The sequence below is a fragment of the Spea bombifrons genome, chromosome 11 (assembly GCF_027358695.1).
Source record: "Spea bombifrons isolate aSpeBom1 chromosome 11, aSpeBom1.2.pri, whole genome shotgun sequence".
In the NCBI taxonomy this organism is placed as follows: Eukaryota; Metazoa; Chordata; class Amphibia; order Anura; family Pelobatidae; genus Spea; species Spea bombifrons.
The window spans coordinates 34233751-34253806 of NC_071097.1; the positions used below are offsets into that span (position 1 = coordinate 34233751).

Here is a 20056-nt window from a genome sequence, read left to right on the forward strand (position 1 = left end):
AAAAAAAACCTTAAGCATTTAATTTTGTTACGCGTTTTAAAATTTATTGACAACTGTTTAATTTGAGGATATTTTTGATGTATCTAATTATTTGGGTCTATTCGTTAAGTTGCGATTGCCTGTAACTAAAATATGTCTATCGCATATTAACAAAAGTCAACTTTTTGTACAACACTGCAGAATATGATGTCACTTTATAAAAAAATTATAATAATAATTTCTATCATTAGTTAATAAATGCAATGAACTCATGGGTTAATTAACTCACTAGTTACAGATCCCCGGGGGACAGTGAAGTGACATGCGAGCCACACTCCAAAGAAAATCACTTAATTTTTTAAATTTTTTTTAATAAATAATAATAATAAATAAAATTATGAACAAAAAGGGTGTTCCCAGAATGCCATTTTAACCAATGGAGGGTGACAATCTCCCTCTCTTCCCTGTTTGCAGTAGAGCGGGGGGGATAATAAAATCAGCCTGGGGTGTATAGTCCCCAACAAGCAAAATTTGTCACTCAACCACCTCATGTGTTGGAGAACCAGTGAGTTGCTTTCCAAGTGTTTCCAATCTCAGTCGAGAGGTTGACACCCAACTTCTTAGTGAATAGATCCAATTGTCAGTCATGGACAGTGGCTGAGGAGAAAATCTGTATTCATACAATTATAGTTTTTGTCTTAAGTAAGCTTCAGGAAGAGAAGATGGTTTCATCTGCTTCTTATACAATCAGGGCGGGTTGGCCCAGGGTCAGGAGGGCAGTTGCGCCCCAGGTCGGTACAAAATTCTTCAAAGGTGTCTTCTTCAAAGATGATGTTACAAAAACCTGAAGTAAAAGCGAGACTAAGAAAGATCTGAGCAGCATGATGGGGTAAGGGAGTGAGGTAGAGAGTGAGTATGTGTGTGAGTGTGTATCCGTATATATACTAGACTAAGTATGTATGTCTTAGCCTGTGTGAGCATGAGCACCCTGGAAATTTCATTTCTGGATATAGATGTAGGATGGCCTTGCACAACATAGGTCAACCATGTTGTTTATCTATGCTTTTTCCCTTTTTTTTAATTTTGGAACACTTTTCCTCAATGTACTACTTTTGCCCCCCAAATACGCTTAAACACCTACTGATGAGTGCCACCTTCTGAGTTGGGGAGATGTTTAGTGCTAAAGTATTCGCTGTCCCTAAATCATTGTACGTATCATGAAATGAACTCGTCATGAATGGGACCACAGTGATGACTCCAAGGTGGAACATCGATTTGGAATCGGAAGGATGGAAAAACTGTGCGTGGGGATGGTAGTATATAAAGATTGCATACGGTTTGGTCATAGACATGTAGTCAGAATAATCAGGACCATGTATTGGATGCTAAAACGAATATATAAATAGGGGAGGAGGGTGAGTTAGGGCTTTGGCTTGAGATGGAGGTAGGCAGGCTGTTTGTTATGGTGCAGGAAGGCTACAAGAGGAGAAAGAGAGAGCGAGATGACAAAAAATAAGAAGTTTAAAGTAAAAAGAGCATGGGTTACGGGTGTAGGAGGCCAAAAGGAGGGGATCGGGGAAAAAGAAATGTGCAAAAAAGATAACTACAAACATTTGGCCAAAAAAGAAACAATCTCCCCAAAATACATATTTAGGACATATACAGGAAAGCACGCATAATTATACAAAATATGTAAAAATAATAAAAAAAAACTTGCTTGCAGATCTGGCCAACTGGTCCAAATGTGATTAAATATAAATACATTTTCTATCTTGCAAGAGCTTGGCTTGAGATGATACTAAGAATTATAGGGAGCGTTCCATGTCAGCGTTTGACGTTACATGCATACAGAAGCATTATCTGTATATAAAATGTTCAGGTGTTTATTTTAAATAAAGTTAATAGAGTGAATACGGTTTATTTTAGTATATAACTGAATGATATATATATGTATATGTAAGTGTTTATTGAGGCTTGCTGTAATACTTCTATATCTCAGATATTACATATGGCAACAGAGATTTGAATATGTAAAACATTTTGACATAAAACATTTTTTTTTTAGTAAAAACATTAACAGGAAACTGCTAATACAAAATAATATAAACAAGCAGTTTTTTCCTTCTTTTTTTTTCTCTTACTTAACCCCTTCAATCCCGGGGGTTTTTGGTACCTCAAAGCCCAGAGCAATTTTGCCATTTTTGGGGTATGTCGGTTTGGCGATTATTCTCTGTTCCTGTGAATAGTGTACCCATGTAAACTATATATTGTTTTTTCAAGGAGAGATAGAGCTTTCGTTTGATACCATAGTTGGATGATTAGCAGAAAATTTAAAATGAGAAATTTAGTAAAAACTAGCGAAGATTAGAAAAATAAACTAATTTTTTTTACATTTTCCCTCTGAATCCTCACAAAATTAGGTAAAGTGATGGAAAATCCCCTCCAAGTTTATCAATTCAGGTGTCCTGATTTCAGAAATACCTAATTTATATAGATTTTCCAGACTTTCCCAGCACCAGGGAGAATACTATTAGGTGTACAATTCATGCCGGAAGCTGTTACAGGCGATCGGACAGCAGAAAGCCGGCAAAGCCGGCTTCTGGTCTCCCGTGCAGCGGCAGGGATGTGTCCCTGACGCTGCACGAAGGGCTGGACGTACCGGGACGTCCATAGGGGTTTCTTTGTGGGCGTTTTTTGGACGTCCCGGTACGTCTATAGGGGAACGAAGGGGTTAAAATTTAAGGGGTAGCAGAAGCGTTATTATTAAACACTCATCTATAGACACCAGGCAAACCAGAAGGCTTGTTTTCCCCTCAGAAATCTCATTGCAGAAAACTGCCCAGATCCCGCCAAAAGACCAGGGCCCAGCAGTTCCCCCTTTAATGTCTGGGGGGGGACCACAGAGATCTGCCAGAAGGCCAAGGCCCAGCGGTTCCCCCACTCTTCCACTTAAAATGAAGGGGGGGCAGTAGAAGTATTATTAAACACTCATCTACAGACACCAGACGGTTTGTTTTTCCCTCATAAATCTCATGGTGCTGCCACAACCACAAGGGATTCTGGGTAGCTGCATGCAAATAAGGTCAACAATAATTACATTTTGCCTCTCTATCCACTTTATACATTGAGAATAATTGCCTGCTGTACAAGACAGCCTTCAGACAAAACTTGGGTAAGAGGTGCAATAGCCAGATCACAGCTTTTTTGGGGGGGAGCCCGAGGTGTGTGCTCCTCTATGTGCAGCAGCAGAACTACTTCAGGTTCACCCCGAAGGGACATACCAGCCTGGATTCCCCCCCACGGGAGGGCCGGATCTTCGGGTCGAACCCCGAAAGGTAAGACCCCTTTACCAAAGAGGTAAGGGGCCATAAGGCTCCACTATACCTCTACCAGCTAAGCCAAGCTACAACTGCAGTGCAATGTCCAAAACCAAAAAAAAACGTGTAATTGCCTTGCCATGTTTGGTAATGTGAAATCAAACCAGCAATTCATAGGCACACATGAAAAAATGTGGTAATAAATAAGTGTCCAGCAATTTTTGATAAAAATCAAAGAAACTCTGCTAAATCTACAAACCCATAAGGGCCAGGAAATAAAGTATGCAAGGTAATAAAAAGCCCTTGGTACATATCATGCACACACCTTCCACAGTAGGCACATACAGTAAAATAAGCACCTCAGCCATAATGCCAGAAGATCAAGCATGCACCCTTAAGGGCAATATACTTGATTTTAGCCAAAAAAAAAAAAAAGCGAAGCCACAGCATTTTTGTCTACAACAGACCTCATCAGCATGAAATAATGATACTAGCTGAGTACTTAAGGCTTAGGGTAGCACAAGAAATACCATTATATAAGTTATGATGAGTAAAGGTGATGGAAACCCTTCCACTTAAAATTAAGAGGGTAGTAGAAGTATTATTACACACTCATCTACAGACACCAGACAAACCAGAAGGCTAGTTTCCCCCCCCAGAAATCTCATGGTGCTGCCACAACCACAAGGGATTCTGGCTAGGTGCATGCAAATAAGGTCAACAATAATCACCTTTGGCCTCTGAAGCCAGTATCACAACCTCATGCTGATGAGTCCCATTAAGGATGAAACAGCTGTCCATGAGCGGTGATCTGGCTATTGCTTCTCTTACCGAGTTTTGTCTGAAGGCTGTCCTGTACAGCGGGCAATTACTTTCAAGGAATCCAGGTATAAAGTGGATATAGAGGCAAAAGGTGATTATTGTTGACTTCATTTGCATGCGCCTACCCAGAATCCATTGTGGTTGTGGCAGCACCATGAGATTTCTGAGGGAAAAGCAAGCCTTCTGGAAGTGGAAGAGTTTTCCATCACCTTCACCCACCATAACTTATGTAATGGTATATCTTTTTTCTCTTAAGAATTGCATACATTTTAATACCGAGTATTACTGTCACATGATGTGTAAGAATATTTCATTTTAATTGCTTATTTTTTCCCCAAATTTCTTTGTAGGTTTGTTAAAAAAATATATCCGCTCATCAATGCGACCGCAAGTAATTAAAATAGCAAAATCAAGATGTAAAAGTATGTTCTCAAGATCAGGACTTTATTAAAGCTGATAAATCAACGGCAGGGAGGAACATGACATGAAATAACACAAAAGGAGTAAATATTAGAACAAAAATTTAGTTTGAAGCCACTGTGTTCTGGATCCAGGAGTTGTAGTTGCAGACCTTGGTGTACACGCCGGGGTAGTTCCTCAGGGCACAACCGTTACCCCAGGAGACGACACCTTGGAGCTGTCCGTTGCAGACCACGGGGCCACCAGAGTCACCCTGTGAAGAAAGGTTTTAAAAATGTTTACCTTGCCATATATGCAAGAAATTATTTTTTACAAGGATATAATGGGAAACCGTTATATACAGTTTATGAATTAGTGACATGTAACGTTATGCATTTAGGGAAAGAACAGTATATAATTTCTAAACCTCTCTTTCGGGACAAGTGTTCATAGATACTAAAAAAATAAGGAAATATTTAATTTTTTCTAAAAATAGCAAGGACAAGAAAAAAAAATTACCTGGCAGGAGTCCTTGCCACCTTCAAGGAAGCCAAGGCAGATCATGTTGGCGGTGATCTGTCCGGGGTAGGCATTGCTGCACTGGGAGGAGGTCAGGATGGGGGCGTTCAGGCACTGGAGGAGATTTGGGTAGCTGGCTGCAAAAAAAAACAGAATTTTTCCTAAATACAAAACAACTGCGAACTCCTTCATGCTATTGTAAGCCAGTTATAAACTAAGCTCTGTGTCCATTCTTGGTCATGGTTGAGTTGACTTACTGCCACTGCTGAGAGTGTTGCCCCAGCCGGAAATCAGGCAGCTGGTTCCAGCGGAGGCGCAGCTTGAGGGCAGAGCCACGGTCTTCACGTAGGAGTTCAGGCTGGCGGGGGAGGCAAGCTTGATCAACATGATGTCATTGTCTATGGTCCTGGAGTTGTAGCTGGGGTGTCTGATGACCTTGACGGAGTTGATGAACTGCTCGGTGCCCTCACTCGTAGCGATGTTGTGTTCTCCAAGTCTGACCTGAAGGCTCCTGCGAGAGACAGGGGTGTAGAACTATAATCAGATAAAGACATACGCATGATCTGCAGTCCTAAAATGTGGCGATGGCATTTTTTGTCATTGACCTAGACATCCCTATTCCCTCCATAGGTATAGATAATGTCCACGCTCTATGTGAAATGTAAAGAAGACATTATCTCAGGTTATGTTGAAAAATAATTTCTCCTTGACAAAGGATCAGAGATGTCATGGTTGAAGCCTGCAAGAGGTGAAACGCGTCGTGGGAGAACATCAAGTTCAGTCGTAGAATCATTTGCTCTTTACAGAGAGATGGCTTGAAGAGACTTGGGAGAAGGATCTGGGTGACCCATTTCTTTTTAATAGTAAGTTATTTTATGTTCTTCTTTTATGTGATAAATTCACAGGAATTAAGATTGGTGGAGTGTGACATTTCATATTTATTATAGAAACTTGAGAGGTCTAATCAAAAGCGCAATTAGACACACTCCTTAAAAGGTCAACTTTACTTACGATTTGTAGCAGTGAGCGGCAGAGACGACCCACTGGCTGTTGATCAGGGCCCCTCCGCAGAAATGGTAGCCGGAGTTCAAGGATGCAATGTATGGGATTGAGTTCTTTGTGCAGGTGTATCCTCCAACGATCTTATCGTCATCATCCTCAAAGGCAGCTAAGGCAACAAGACACCAGTTAATGTGAGCAACACCGCCAGTGATACCATAGAAGAAGACATCTTATGTCAAAAGTGTTCTAAACCCGTCCAACCACCCCATCCTCAGAAGATGTAGACAGGGTGAGATACAAATAAATCATAAAGTTACTTTACTACAATATTTATGAAGATAAAACACAATGCTGGCCATAGATATTGGATTTGAGCCATGGATATGGTCTACATAGAAGAAGCTACGTGTCGTTAAAACAAAATCTTCATCATAGTATTGATTGCATGAGTGTAGACAACCCATTGTGATGAGCTCCAAGGGCTACCTTTAGCAAGTGAAGAACAAGTGAAGAACATGGACATTAGAAGACCCAACGACCATGAATAAGAGATTTCTGAGAAGATCCACGTGTCGTTAGAGTCATTTTAATCCCCCAGTAAGAGACTTACCAGCTGCGCCCAACAACACACAGATCAGAAGCAGCTTCATGGTGGAAACCAGAGTTACCAAACAGTAAGTATTTGGGATTGAGACGCATTGGGTATTTATACTGGACCAGAACCTCCCCCTTCCCATTTTTTTGCTTCCAGCCCATTATGTTAATGATCTATGGTGATCACGTTATCATCAGTGGCCACCGTGCTATAAAGTATTTCAGGAATGGAAGTTTACTTACGCGCTGATTGTAATTATCTTATCATATTGCTAATGTGTTTCCACTGCTTGTTTCCGAAATAATTAGAGATAATTAAATGGACTCACGTAAACTAACATGTTTTTATATTCCTCTGCCCCAAAAACGACTTAAACTTAACCACCACGATAATCACTCGTAAGGGCTGCACTCCACATGACTAACATACAACATACAACATAGAAAATAATTCATCTTCTTTCTCCTTTCCTCCTTTTTTAAACTTAATAATGTTATGATGTTATATATTAACATTATATATATATATATGATGAAATAATACAATGACACACAGTGAGTTTAATGTCTTTTATTTAGTTTAGTATTGGATACATCAACAACGCCTGTCTTATTCAATCTGCTTAAGTTATATGGCATATATCTCTTTGAAAAATACATAAAATACTGTTTTTTTTTAAATAATAATCTGGCGGCCACTGGCCTTAAAGAGCCAGAGCTGCCAAGTCATCCCCTATTCTCCTCCACAACCAGATTGAATAGCAAAAAAAAAAATAGTATAAAATATCTTGTAAATTGTAGCGATATATACAAAAAAAACAGGTAATGTAAAAAAAAAATCCTCTATATCTGGATGCCCAGGAAAAAGTTCCTCTCCTTGGCAGGACTATGTGACCCAATACAAACTAGGAGCCCTCACTAAACCTTAAAATTAACGGTAATACTTAACGGTAACAGAGGGAATTAAAAAAAAACAAAAAAACTAAACATTTTAATTTAAAAAAAATAAAAAATACACAAGAGCACCATGTTGAAAAAGCAAAAACATAAAAAAAAGATGTAAAAATGAAAGTCAGGTCCACAGAGCCATAATGTCTCCTCTCCTATTCAAGAGGTAACTGTGAAGGTGGTTGTTGATTATGTAAGAAACAGAAATAATAACTACATTGGTTGGAATAATTTCTAAAATAAAATTATGAAAATTATAATAAATAATATATTTTTAAATAGTAAAAATATTTATAGACGCAACTGAATCAAGAGTATTGTCATTGAGGTTGCTCTTTAATAAAGCAACCTTCCCGCGGCTGGTTTCTGGCCCGAGCTGACCCCTGTTTGGTACCGAACCAACTTTTCCGGTTTTACCGCCGCCATTTTATTAATTGACATTGAATTTGTGTACAAGTCAAGGCCTGGACCGGCCACGTGGCACACAGAGCAAATGCCCGGTGGGCCAGTGGCTGGATATGCTACATGAGCATAAAAACACACTGACATAAGTGCCGCCACCGACAGGATATGCCGGGCCGCACCTACATCATCGGGTGGCTACTGGCCTTAAAGTGCCGGCGCCGCCACCGTCATCTCCGGTCTGGCCCTGTAAGAATCAACTGTTTTCTCCCATCTAAAACAGGGAGCAGGAAGAGAGGGATCTAAGCTGACGGAGACTTCTATCTCTGTTGACCAACAGCTACCCCCCAGGATCTGCCTCTGCATACATACCCTCTCCCTACAGGGGGCGAGATAAGGAACAAGCAGTGGTGGGGGGGTGCAGAATATTTACAGCACAGGCCCCTCGCTTTACCGCCAGCTGGGGATGCCTACATGTTTGAAGAGTAAATAATATTATTTGGCAGTTTGACAAGGACATCAATGTAAAGTAACGTTAAAAAAATATCATTCGAGAAACACCTGTGCTTATTCCCACTTCTATATTTGCAGCTATTTATTTTTTGCTTTCATCACTGGGAAAGTTACACAACGGGGTAGAAAGTTCTGGTTTTGCGCAGTTTTCTGCCCTTTCAATGAATCCGGTTTACATTTATGGCAGATCTCACAGGGTTTCGGCAAACCTCATATCCAGAGATATTTTCTGTTCTATGCTTCAGTGAGAAAAACATCAAGTATTGTTATTTTATAGGTTTTTTTTTCTACATTTTTGGTGCCGGCTTGTAGAGAGAAGGACATGAGGTATCTGTGCTTGAAGATAACGCATAACTCCTAAGTGTCCCTGTTTAGAAAAGCCAGTCTCTCCTTGGGTCCCAAATTCCAGTGTCCTCCTTTCCTCCATTGATGTCCCTCTTTCCTCCTCTGATGTCCCTCTTTCCTCCTCTGATGCGTATGCACACCACTTTTTTCTGCTCACGTAAAGCATGTCTGGGTATATCCAGCCCCTGGCCACATGCCAGGCGAGAATGCGGTGATGTTGGGTAGCAACCCAGCAGGCATTTCCAGGCACCAAGGATTTAATATACGTTCTTCTACCTCCTACAGTCAAGTGAATCCAAGTCAAGTCTAGACAAGGGCAATTGTGAGTTGGCAATGGTGAATCGTTGGTCTGACTATTGCAAACTCACTTTTTAGGGCTGTAGAACCCTGCGATACCCTCATACCCAGGGCCGGCCCAAGGCATAATGCCGCCCCCCCCTTATCTACCCTTCCTCTCCCTCCGTCCCTGCCGCCCCCCCCCCCCATTATCTACCCTCCCCCCCCTTATACTTACCTTTCAGCAGTCCTGCGGCGAGTCTCCCTGTTCGTTCTCGGTGCCGGCTTGGGATGCTGAGCGCCGGCACCGAGACCGAACAGGGAGACTCGCCGCAGAGGAGAGAGAGGGGGGCGCCGAGTGGGTACTGACAGCTTGGTAGGCGAAAACCACTCAACGCCCCTTTCGCTTTAAAAAAAAAAAGGGGCTTCAAAAGTGCCGCCTGGAGCGGTTGCCCCACTTGGCTCCATTGTCGGGCCGGCCCTGCTCATACCCAGCAAACATTCTGAGCTCCTAGAAAAGAGGGGCGTCAGAGGAAGAAAGAGGGGAATCAGGGGAGGAAAGAGGGGCATCTGGGATTTGGGTCCAAAGAAGGAGATGATCTTTCTGTTCTCCTGTCCCCAACAAACTGTGAGATGATCTCTTCCTCCTCCTGCCCCTATCTCACTCCAAGCTGTTCAAGCTGTTCAGCCCCGAGGATTTTTTGGCAGGTGTTCCTTTGCTCTGTGACGCTGTGTACTCGATGCACAGAAATACACAGCCGAGTCTCCTCTCTGTGCTTTCTGCAAATAAAGAGTGGAATTCCGCACATGTCTTCTTCTGATGGACCATCTGTCTTTAAAGTCAGATTCCATATCTTCAGAACCCTCATTTACGGAATACACCATAAGCTTCAGTCCCTCTCCCGGTTTCTGCCGGTACCAGAGCATGTTGTAGTAGCTATCATCATTGTGTCTGCAGTGAAGTATCACCTCTTTATCGGCGTGGAGTACTAATAACCTGGGCTCTTGAATAACTTCAATCCCGTAGCAGAGACCTGGAGAGGAAATCGAGTAATATCAAGAAAAATACGATAAGCTTTATCAAAGTATAAAAAAAATCTTCTCCATGGTATTACCCCAGACTTCTCCCAAGTGTGCCAATATAATGCCAACCTTGCACTGTGCAAACAGCACCCTCCGTTCAAACAAACATTGGCAAGAAGCGTGTGTTCCTATTAAATAATTCTACGTAATTGCCCAAAATGTTCTAATCTTACACGGCACAACAGTCAGAGCCCACGCCAGCCACACGTGTATTCTCATTTCATGTGATGCTCTTCCAGATGTTTTCTAGAACAAAAATAACAAAGAATTGTTACCCCAGCTTGGAACCCTCTATAGCAAAGTCATAAGCAGGGCTCTGGGTGCCCAGGGTGTGATTGGCGGTCCTGCCCTGTGCTGACATCACATCCCGTTCTGGAAGTGGAGGGGGGCAGAGGGGCATTACCACCGGGCAGTTTATAAGCCCCCCCCCCACTCCTTTTGGTGTCTGCCCCTCTTGTTCTGTAAAAGTTATGACCCTGGTTTTTAGTTTTGATAATTTTCGATAGGCGTATATGTAACTTTGCATGTGGCGTTCCTTAAAGTGATTAATTTGTATCAGGGTTAATATTAACACTAAAACAACCGTACTGACAAATGGCATACGGTTTTCCTCTTTTTGAAGACTGTTCCAGTGTTCTTTTTAAACTGTATAATTTTACCAATCTGTCTCTCTGTGTCTCTTTTGCTATTCGAAAGACTCTCCTTACCCATTAAACTATTTCTCTCTCTCTCTCTCTCTCTCTCTCTCCTCTCTCCCTCTCTCTCCCTCTCTCTCTCTCCCTCTCTCTCTCTCTCTCTCTTCTCTCTTCTCTCCCTCTCTCTCTCCCTCTCTCCCTCTCCCTCTCTCCCTCTCTCTCTCCCTCTCTCTCTCTCTCTCTCTCCCTCTCTCCCTCCCTCTCTCTCTCTCTCTCTCTCTCTCTCTCCCTCTCTCTCTCTCTCCATATATATTAACCATTTCTCATTAGAATTTGTCTGCCACCTTTCTTCTGCTTCCCTCTCTGACTCCCCCATTTTCTTTACTCATTTCACTTTTTTGGAATTTCTTTGAATTTGACTTTTTTCAATACTCGCCTCTCTCTTCCTGTGTCTTTTTTTTTAATTCTTTGTTACGACATTTACTCTGTTGGTTCCTGACATCTGACATTGTATATTTCATACAAAAGAAATAAAATAATATAGAACATATATTACATGAAATTATTATTATTATTATTATTCAGAATTATGTACATTTTTACATTTTAAGCTTCTATTTTTCTGCGGGATACACTCCACTAATTCCTACAGTAAAAGTAATAGAGAAGGGGATGTAATCAAGACGGTTATGGGTTAATTCATGATATTAGGCCATATTTTTACAAAAATACATGTTTTCTTTCACCGTAACACAAATATCTGAGACATGTTTGTTTGATGAAAATATTAGTTAATAGAATAATATTTGTGCCGATAACATTTGGAAACAACATTAAATTTGATTTATTTTAATAAGATAATTAATAAGTATTTAGTCATTAACGAGCGATATAATTATTGAGTGAAAAAAATGCATTATTTTAGTAAAGGCAAAATAACGTGTAGAAATGAAAACTCATTATAAAACAAATTTTGAAGCAAAACAAGTGTAATAATTAAAACACAAAATCCTCCAAAATCAAAATGCGTAAAAAATAAAGGCTTTGAAAATAACACTATATTATGCAAAAATAGAATTATTTTATTTAAAAAAAAAAATAAACTCATTACAAAACAATTTTTTTTAATTTTGAAATTTCTATTAATTAAAATTTTTTATGACACATGAAAATATGTAATAATGAAAGCAAAAAAACCCCTCTAAAATACCATATGTTTTAATTAAAAATATATTGCAATAAGGGGATTTATGGTAAATGTGACGATACATAATGTGAAAAAAAAAAGAATTATTTAATCAAAAAGGAAATAACATAAAATATTGGCCTCATCTAATTTTTAGAAATAAAAATTAAATAAATAATAAAAAAAATACAAAAAATAAATAAATAATATAAATATATATATATATCGTGGTAGTCTCATATAAACTGTGACGCTGATGTTGCTCAATGTCTCCCCCTGCAGGTCAGTATGAAATCTGTCCATATTTCTAGAGGTTTCACCCCAGAGCTGTAGGTTTTCTGCTTGGCGCTGCTTTATGATTTGTAACTGTGTCTACTGATTGCACAGAAATATACGGCTGAGTCCGTGGTGCCAGCGTGTGACAGTTTGAGGGTGGCATACTGAACGTGAGGTCTGCTCCAATCCCACGCCTGAAATTCTGCCTCCATTGCATCGCTCTTAACATTGGCATCCGTCGAATAGATCATGAGCTTCAGTCCTTCCCCAGGCTTCTGCTGGTACCAGAGCATCGTTAGGTAGGTACTCTCAGTATGGTTGCACTGGAGCGCCACGTTCTCCCCAGCCTGGGTTATTAAGACCCTGGGAGTCTGCGTCACCTCCACCCCAAGGCACGGACCTGGAAATAACATTTTTAAAAAATGATTAAAAAAAATGATAAAAATTAAAAAATAAAAGAGTATCCAAAAAAGAGAACAAAATATTAAAACCCGTTTCTTATTAACTTTCAGGTGACATCTGCAAAAAGACTAAACCCAGAAGTAGAATACAGAATATTTTTTATTTTAATATTTCATTTTTTTTTTTAATGTCGCTCAATTGGTAGGAATATCATATGGAAAATTAAAAGCGTAAAAAAATCCCAGACTCCCCGTTTAATATGTGTGTTTCTTGTTTTTTGGGGGGTTTTTTTGCCATTCTTCACATCCCCGAGCACCCTGGATGCTACTTATACTCACACGGAAGGCTAATCAAAGCCATAAGCAGTGGAAAGGTCACAAACATTTTACGAATGAGAATTCCGGTGGTCAGTCTCCTAAAACAATTATGGTCATCGGAAGAAAAGAAAAATAAGAAAACCGAAAATCATATTCCAAAAAGTGTCTAAAAATAAACTTTCTCTTGTATTTCGTGTGCTGTCAATGGAGTTATGCCTATTGATTCATGTAAATGCCTACTGCATCTGATCCTCCAGCCTGCCAGGTTTATGCGATCGGTTCTGGCAGATGTGGGGTTAATCTGCAAACCTTCTATATTTCAGAGACGCCCTCCGGTTTCCGGCTTCCTCCTATACTCAGGAAACGTTCTGTTTTATATGTTTTAGAATAACTGCCTCTGTTCCACCTGCAAAATTTTAATATTTTTGTAAATATTACAAACAATTTTTTTTTTTAGCATTACCAAAAAACAGACAAATCATACAGAGAAAAATGGATTTTTAAATTTTTGGGGCAATAATTGATTAATCAACTAGTTATGTTGTTGGAGATTTTAGATTGTGTATCAACTCCTTCCTAAGTAAGAACGTAACCGGAATTTTATATAAATATATATTAAAAAAAAAAAAAAAAGCTGATCAAACTATATATCTTAAATTGATATTTTACTAAGGCGATAAAAAATTTAAAATTCACATGATTAGACCAAGATGAATTTTTTTTAAGAATTTTTTAAAGAATTGTTAAAATTTTTAAGAAATGATAGGAAAATGTAATTTTTATTTAAATAAATAAATAAGAAACAGATTCCACTGAATCCCATATCTAGCAGAGATTCTATCTAAATGAATATCCAAACATAAACCCCTGATAATTAAACTGTAAATAAAGTTCATTTATCACCTTTTTGATGCAGAATTTGGGTTTGATTAAGATTAACCCATTAATGTCATGTCCCCCTTTAATAAGTTCAGCCCATCTGTACAATTTAGATTTTTTGATCAACATGCGACAAAGCTCATTAGAGTCCGAAGGCCAGAATGGAAAGCCGGCAGATCGGCCCCATCCGGCCCCCGTCTAGTCGCCCACTTTTCCTGCTGTAAAGACTCAAACCTTAATCAGTCGTTGGTCTCGTCTTAGATTCAGGAGCCGTATGTCTATCCCATGCATGTTTAATCCTCTCACTGTATTACCCTCTACCACTTCAACCGGGATGCTCTTCCACTTCCCTACCACTCTTTCAGCAAAGTTAAACTTTCTCACATTCCATCTAAACCATTGAGTAATGAAGCGACGCAGGTGTTTGGGAGATGTCCGTAAATTGTAATGCAGGGTTTGTGTAACGTCGCCCCCTGCAGGTGACTATAGAGAATGACACTAGTCATTGCTTTAGATCTGTCCTTGTAGTTGGCGCTGATCCGGGCTCCAGGTTTGTGCTTGGCGCTGCCCCGAAATATCTGACTGTGTTTTCTGACTGCGCAGAAGTATACTGCCGAATCCACCATCTGTGGCAGTGACAATTCAAGGGTGGAATTCACGATATGAGGTCTTTTAAAAACCCATAATTTAAACCCTTCTTCCATATCGTCTGCATTATTACGCTCAGTGTTGGTGTCTGCTGAGTATACCATCAGCTTCAACCCCTCTCCGGGTTTTTGTTGGTACCAGAACATCTCAAAATAGCTGGGGTCGGTGTGGTGGCAGCGAGGCGTCACAGCAGTCCCATCCTGAGTTACCAGGAGTCTGGGAGTTTGCCGCACCTCTACTCCAAGACACCAACCTGTAAAGAAAAAAAACAAACAGAAAACGCACAAATAAATGAAAAAGTAATAGAAAAATATTTAATGCTTCCCATTTTATCAACCCTGTTAAAAAAATCTGTTCATCTGTTAAATAAAATATTTAATTTGGATTAAAAAAAAAGAAAAGCAAAATAAAGGATTTTTATAAAAAAAAAAACATTTTTTATTATTCCTTTATTATTTATTATTTTATTATTCTTGGTGCGTGTGACATCCGTAATACCTCAAATCTTCACAAAGCATCTATTTCTCTGATTTGGGGTTATTAATTGCTTTCTAATATTTACTCCCGAAATTGGATCGGTACCCCTCAAAACAGCTGGACCCAGGGCACTGCCCCCCCGATATCTCTTACATGGAAGAAAGGTCAGAGTCGCAAGTAGCCACATCTCCATCCGACTCCCGAGGTTCAGCCTCCTGAAACAGTTAAAAGAAAGTCAAGATCGATAGATGTAGAAACATAGACTCTGCCGGCAGATCGGCCCCCATCCGGCCCCCGTCTAGTCGCCCGTTTCTCCTGCTGTAAAGACTCAAACCTTAATCAGTTGCTGGTCTCGTCTTAGATTCAGGAGCCGTGTGCCTATCCCAATGCGTGTTTGAACCCTACCACTTCTGCTGGGAGGCTGTTTCACTCATATACCACCCCCTCTGTAAAGTATTACTTCCTTACATCACACCAATAATTATATACTGAAATACAATGTTATTCTTTCTGTTGACGCGATGCTCTGCAGTATAGCTATTCCATCCCCTTTGAATCCCCCCGCCCGGCCCTCTCTGTGGGATCCGTTCTGGCAGGGGTGGAGTTAACCGGCGTGTGTCCTGCGGAGACTTCCTGCGGGTTCCGGCTTCCTTTTACATTCAGGAAGTTTCCTCTCTTACAGACGTCTCTCCAAACAAAGGTGTTTTCTTAATGTTTTTAACACTTCTTCATATGTGAATATACCGTATTTATCGGCGTATAACACGCACTTTTTTAACTAAAATATTAAGCTGAAACCCTACCTGCGTGTTATACGCCGATAAATCCTAGAGCCAGTGGCGGAACTACCGGGGTCGCAACTGCGACCGGGCCCTGGAGTTCTGCCAGTCAGGGGGGGCCCAAGGGGTGCCGAGCGGTTGCTGAAGACGACCGCTCGGCAACTCTCGGGCCCCCCTGACTGACAGAAATCCAGGACTCCTCTGCTGGCGGCCGCCGCCGCCTGCCGCCTGCCTCAGCCGCCGCCGCCTGCCGCCTGCCTCAGCTGCCGCCTGCCTCAGCCGCCGCCTGCCGCCTGCCTCAGCGCTTCAACTCCTGTGTTGGAAGCGTGAGGCGTTTGTCTCGGGTGCCGGCGCTCAGCAGTGAAGCGCCGGCACCCGAGACAAAAGCCTCACGCTTCCAACACAGGAGTTGAAGGTAAGTGACCGGGATGGGGTTAGGGAGAGAGAGGGGAGATCCTGAGAAGGGGGGTTAGGGTGTGTGTGTCTGAGTGTGAGTGTGTCTTACTGTGTGTGTGTGTGTGTGTGTGTGTGTGGTTTCCCAGATAGCAGTGATTCTGATGAAGTTTTTTTTGTTCAGTTTTTTTGTTCAAAAATGGGGGTGCGTGTTATACGCCAGTGCGTGTTATACGCCGATAAATACGGTATATATATATATATCACACCAATACACGTACCACTGGAACTAAATAAACTATGCATTATACAGGGCCAAATAATCTTTACGTTGTTTTTTTTTTAAAATGAGAGGGTAGTAAATACATGGAACAGCCTCCCAGCAGAAGTGGTAGAGGGTAATACAGTGAGGGGGTATTAAACATGCATGGGATAGATATACGGCTCCTGAATCTAAGACGAGACCAACGACTGATTAAGGTTTGAGTCTTTACAGCAGGAGAAACGGACGACTAGACGGGGGCCGAATGGGGCCGATCTGCTCATTTCTATATTTGTCGTTTGGTAACCAGCGCCCCCTGCAGGTCTGTGAATAGCTGTACCGCCCCCTCCCCCCCGAGCTGTCCTTGTGATTGGTGCTGAACCCTGCTGCAGGTTTTGTGCTTGGTGCTACCCCTCGGTACGTTGCTGTGCTTACTGACTGCGCAGAAGTAGACGGCCGAGTCTGCCACCTGAGCCCGTGACAGTGCGAGGGTTGAATTCCTGATATCTGTTCTCTTAAAAGCCCACGACTTAAATCCATCTTCCCTTTCATCGCGTTTAGAGTTTTCCTCGGTGGAATAAACCATGAGCTTCAATCCCTCTCCGCGTTGCTTTTGGTACCAGAGCATGACATAGTAGCTGATGTCATCGTGATGACACCGCAGCTCCACGGGGTTCCCGGCCTGAACTAGAATGAGTTTGTGAACCTGTTCCACCTGAACCCCAAAGACCGGGTCTGAAAGAAAGAGGACAAAAAGGCGTAACTGCTGGATTCTTCTCTACTACTACTGTGGAGTCAACGGAGGTTCAGCTCAAGTCTGAAGCCAAAAGCTGAAGGACATCAGCTCGTTCTCCATGTGACCTACTCGTTAATATTAATTGTTCCCGCCTAAAACATGTTACTCTTATTTTAATCAATGATCCTCAGACTCAGGTCCTTGACTCAAGGATCCAACTCCCAGAATATGCACCCCAGTCTGCCTCGCCCCACTTACTCGGCAGGACGACCAGAACCAACAATCCCCATATCTCTCCCATGTAGGGCACAAGCTTCAGTTCCCTGGAATGAGAAGCAGCACGGGTTATAAAGTGGACTTATGAGCCCTTCTACCAAAGTCAGTCTCTCCGAGGTTCCTTCGTTTATGTTTTATCGAGTCTTTGCCCAGGAACGTCGCCCCTTAACCCTGCCTGATCAACGTTCTCACAGTTAAACCGCATGCCCCGAGGTTTTATACAAGTCCTGTGGTTCTCCACTTCCTGCCATGTGCAGACACTTCTCAGATGACGATATTTTAGAGCAACCGCCTCTGGATGACAGATATACTCCCCCCCCCAACATTTCAGGTGTCCAAATGGGGACACCTTTGTTGAGGACTTCAGCTAGAAATGGCAACGGAGCATCATGAGGTGGCCACATCTGGTTAGGGGACAAAAGAGGTCTCCGCAACGGGACCGTGACCCCCATTTCCTACAAAAGCAGAACAATGAGGCAGCTACGTGGGGCTGTGTCTGAAAATTGGGACTGTGTGGTGAAACATGTGACACTTGGGAGGTTTGATTAATTTAGGGTAGGGTAGGGATATTTTAGAAACATTGAAAGGGATTTAATATAATAAAGTTTGTTTCAAAGGAGGAAAAATATCACAAGAGACCGCAATCTAACACTAAAGGGTCAGAGGCTGAGATGGAATTTAAGGAAGTTTTACTTTACTGAGAGAGTGGTGGATAAGCGGAACAGCCTCCCAGCAGAAGTGGTAGAGGGTAATACAGTGAGTGTATTAAACATGCATGGGATAGACATACGGCTCCTGAATCTAAGATGAGACCAACGACTGATTAAGGTTTACAGCAGGAGAAACGGGCGACTAGACGGGGGCCGAATGGGGCCGACCTGCTGGCAGATTCTATGTTCTTATACCAGACGCAAGCTTTACTCCTGGAAATGGCTCAATGAAGCGAAAATAAAACATTAGAGGCACGGCGCCCCCTGCAGCATTTCTATCGCATTTCATGCCCTCACTGATGACTTCCATTGCTGATGTTTTGTGTTGGCCGTCGCTCAGAGTTCTATGGCTGTGTAAACTAGCTGCGCAGAAATACACGGCCGAGTCCTCAGTCGTCAACTCAGCTTTCCTTCCAAGAACAGAGTCCTCGTTGCTTGCTCTGTCCATAGTCCAGGAGTCCTTGAAATCTTTCTCCACCGTAGAATCTCCTGTTGCTACCGATATGGCAATGAGCACCAGTCCCTTTCCCGGTTTCTGTTGGTACCAGAGCATGTTGTAGCTGCCGTCGCCGGTATGCTTGCAGGAGATGTTCACCCGCGATCCGGAATGCAACACAAATCCTTTATCCTGGGTGACCACGATGCCACGGGACAAACCTACGAAAGGGAAAGGATACTCATTCATGAAGAACAGAAATAAGATAGGTGATAGCTTGGTGACCTTCACCCGCCTCACACGTGTCCTTCGCATCACCTGAGTCTTCTACTTACTTGACAAAGCATTCAGGACGAATATCACGGGCAGGAGTGTCTTCATCACAAAGCTGGAATTTTCTGTTAATAAAAGATAAAGGTTCTTCTTATACTCAGGAAATAATCAACAAAAAGCACCTTCTAGGACGTTGTTTTTTTCATGTTTTTTTTTTATATTTTGGGGTATTTTTGTGGTTATAACGTTACTCCTAGTTGGTTCGTTGTGATAGTGAGGGATCTACAGATAACTATCTTGATGTCTCGTTCCCAGGAACTCTCACTCCCTCTCAGGTTGCCCCTCTTTTAACTGTTACTTCCCCTTGAAAGGTCTTCTCCAGTAATTGCCACCGCCTCTCCAGACGTCTCCTCCTGGTACAGACTGCTAAACACACGCACATCCGCTCTTTGTTTCTTACCCAATAACTGACACTGTCTTTCCTCCTTAATTTAAGAACGTTGTTTTTTTAGTTGAAGTTGATACTTTTATGGGGCCAACATTGTTTCCATTTGAAGAAGAAACATCGGGGCTCAAAAGCTAATGTAACTTTATTCTATGTTGGCCTAATATAAGTTACCAACTTCAACTAAAGAGTCAATTTCCTCATGGGCTACTATGACTTTTCTCTAAAAATGTTCAAAATAGATGTATACAATGTCCTAATATCAGAAATATCCACACTAAAAAAAACACTAAACCTACACTTTTGGGGGAAATCTGATAGAGTTGGAGCTTTTCGTCTCTCCCACGTTATATTCTAGGGGTTTTGATATTTGTTGCGTGCGCCTAATTATTTGTCTTGTAATTGATTTACCCATCCTGATCTATAATGAAGTAGTATAGATGACAGCGCCCCCTACAGTACAGCATCAGCCTCTGCTACGGACTGCCAAAGGGGTCGATTCACTAAAAAGGTTTGTAAATTAGGAGTAAACTCAGTTTACGACTCAAAGTCACCGAACATGGATGTAATGCGTGTGACTTTTTTTTTGAGTTGCAGGCGAGGTCATACGAATTGACTTACAACTCGCAGATTATTCCTTTCCCATTTACATAATTATATATTTATTTAAGCACAAAGTACAAAGGAAGGCTGGCATGCACCCCCTTCTTCCTCCTACTCAAGTATG

At 41.6% G+C, this 20056-nt stretch overlaps 1 protein-coding gene and 3 gene segments (V, D, J or C); all 4 read right to left on the minus strand.

The window, feature by feature from the left end:
* Positions 1-4541: 4541 nt before the first annotated feature.
* On the minus strand, positions 4542-6775 carry LOC128468450 (trypsin-like). The gene is made up of 5 exons (XM_053450190.1): positions 6649-6775; positions 6048-6204; positions 5294-5547; positions 5037-5173; positions 4542-4791 (listed from the first exon to the last, which is right to left on the minus strand). Exons 1-5 carry the CDS (start codon positions 6773-6775, stop codon positions 4642-4644), a joined length of 825 nt encoding a protein of 274 aa, XP_053306165.1. The 3' UTR covers positions 4542-4641.
* A 3025-nt stretch (positions 6776-9800) lies between these two features.
* On the minus strand, positions 9801-10477 carry LOC128468318 (T cell receptor beta variable 6-1-like). The segment is given in 2 exon segments: positions 9801-10150; positions 10373-10477. Coding segments are annotated over 2 exon segments (396 nt in total).
* Positions 10478-12298: 1821 nt separating this feature from the next.
* Positions 12299-13387, minus strand: LOC128468469 (T cell receptor beta variable 7-4-like). The segment is given in 2 exon segments: positions 12299-12696; positions 13037-13387. Coding segments are annotated over 2 exon segments (369 nt in total).
* Positions 13388-18356: 4969 nt separating this feature from the next.
* Positions 18357-19319, minus strand: LOC128468319 (immunoglobulin heavy variable 3-43-like). The segment is given in 2 exon segments: positions 18357-18832; positions 18947-19319. Coding segments are annotated over 2 exon segments (522 nt in total).
* Positions 19320-20056: the final 737 nt, after the last annotated feature.

Bases quoted from the DNA above. Each gene is read 5' to 3' on its own strand.
- LOC128468450 (XM_053450190.1), bottom strand. From the start codon at position 6,775: ATGGGAAGGGGGAGGTTCTGGTCCAGTATAAATACCCAATGCGTCTCA. The intron at 5,548-6,047 runs GTAAGTAAAGTT...TGTCTCTCGCAG, and splicing joins GCCGCTCACTGCTACAAATC to GAGCCTTCAGGTCAGACTTG. The intron at 4,792-5,036 runs GTAATTTTTTTT...CTTTCTTCACAG, and splicing joins GTGGCAAGGACTCCTGCCAG to GGTGACTCTGGTGGCCCCGT.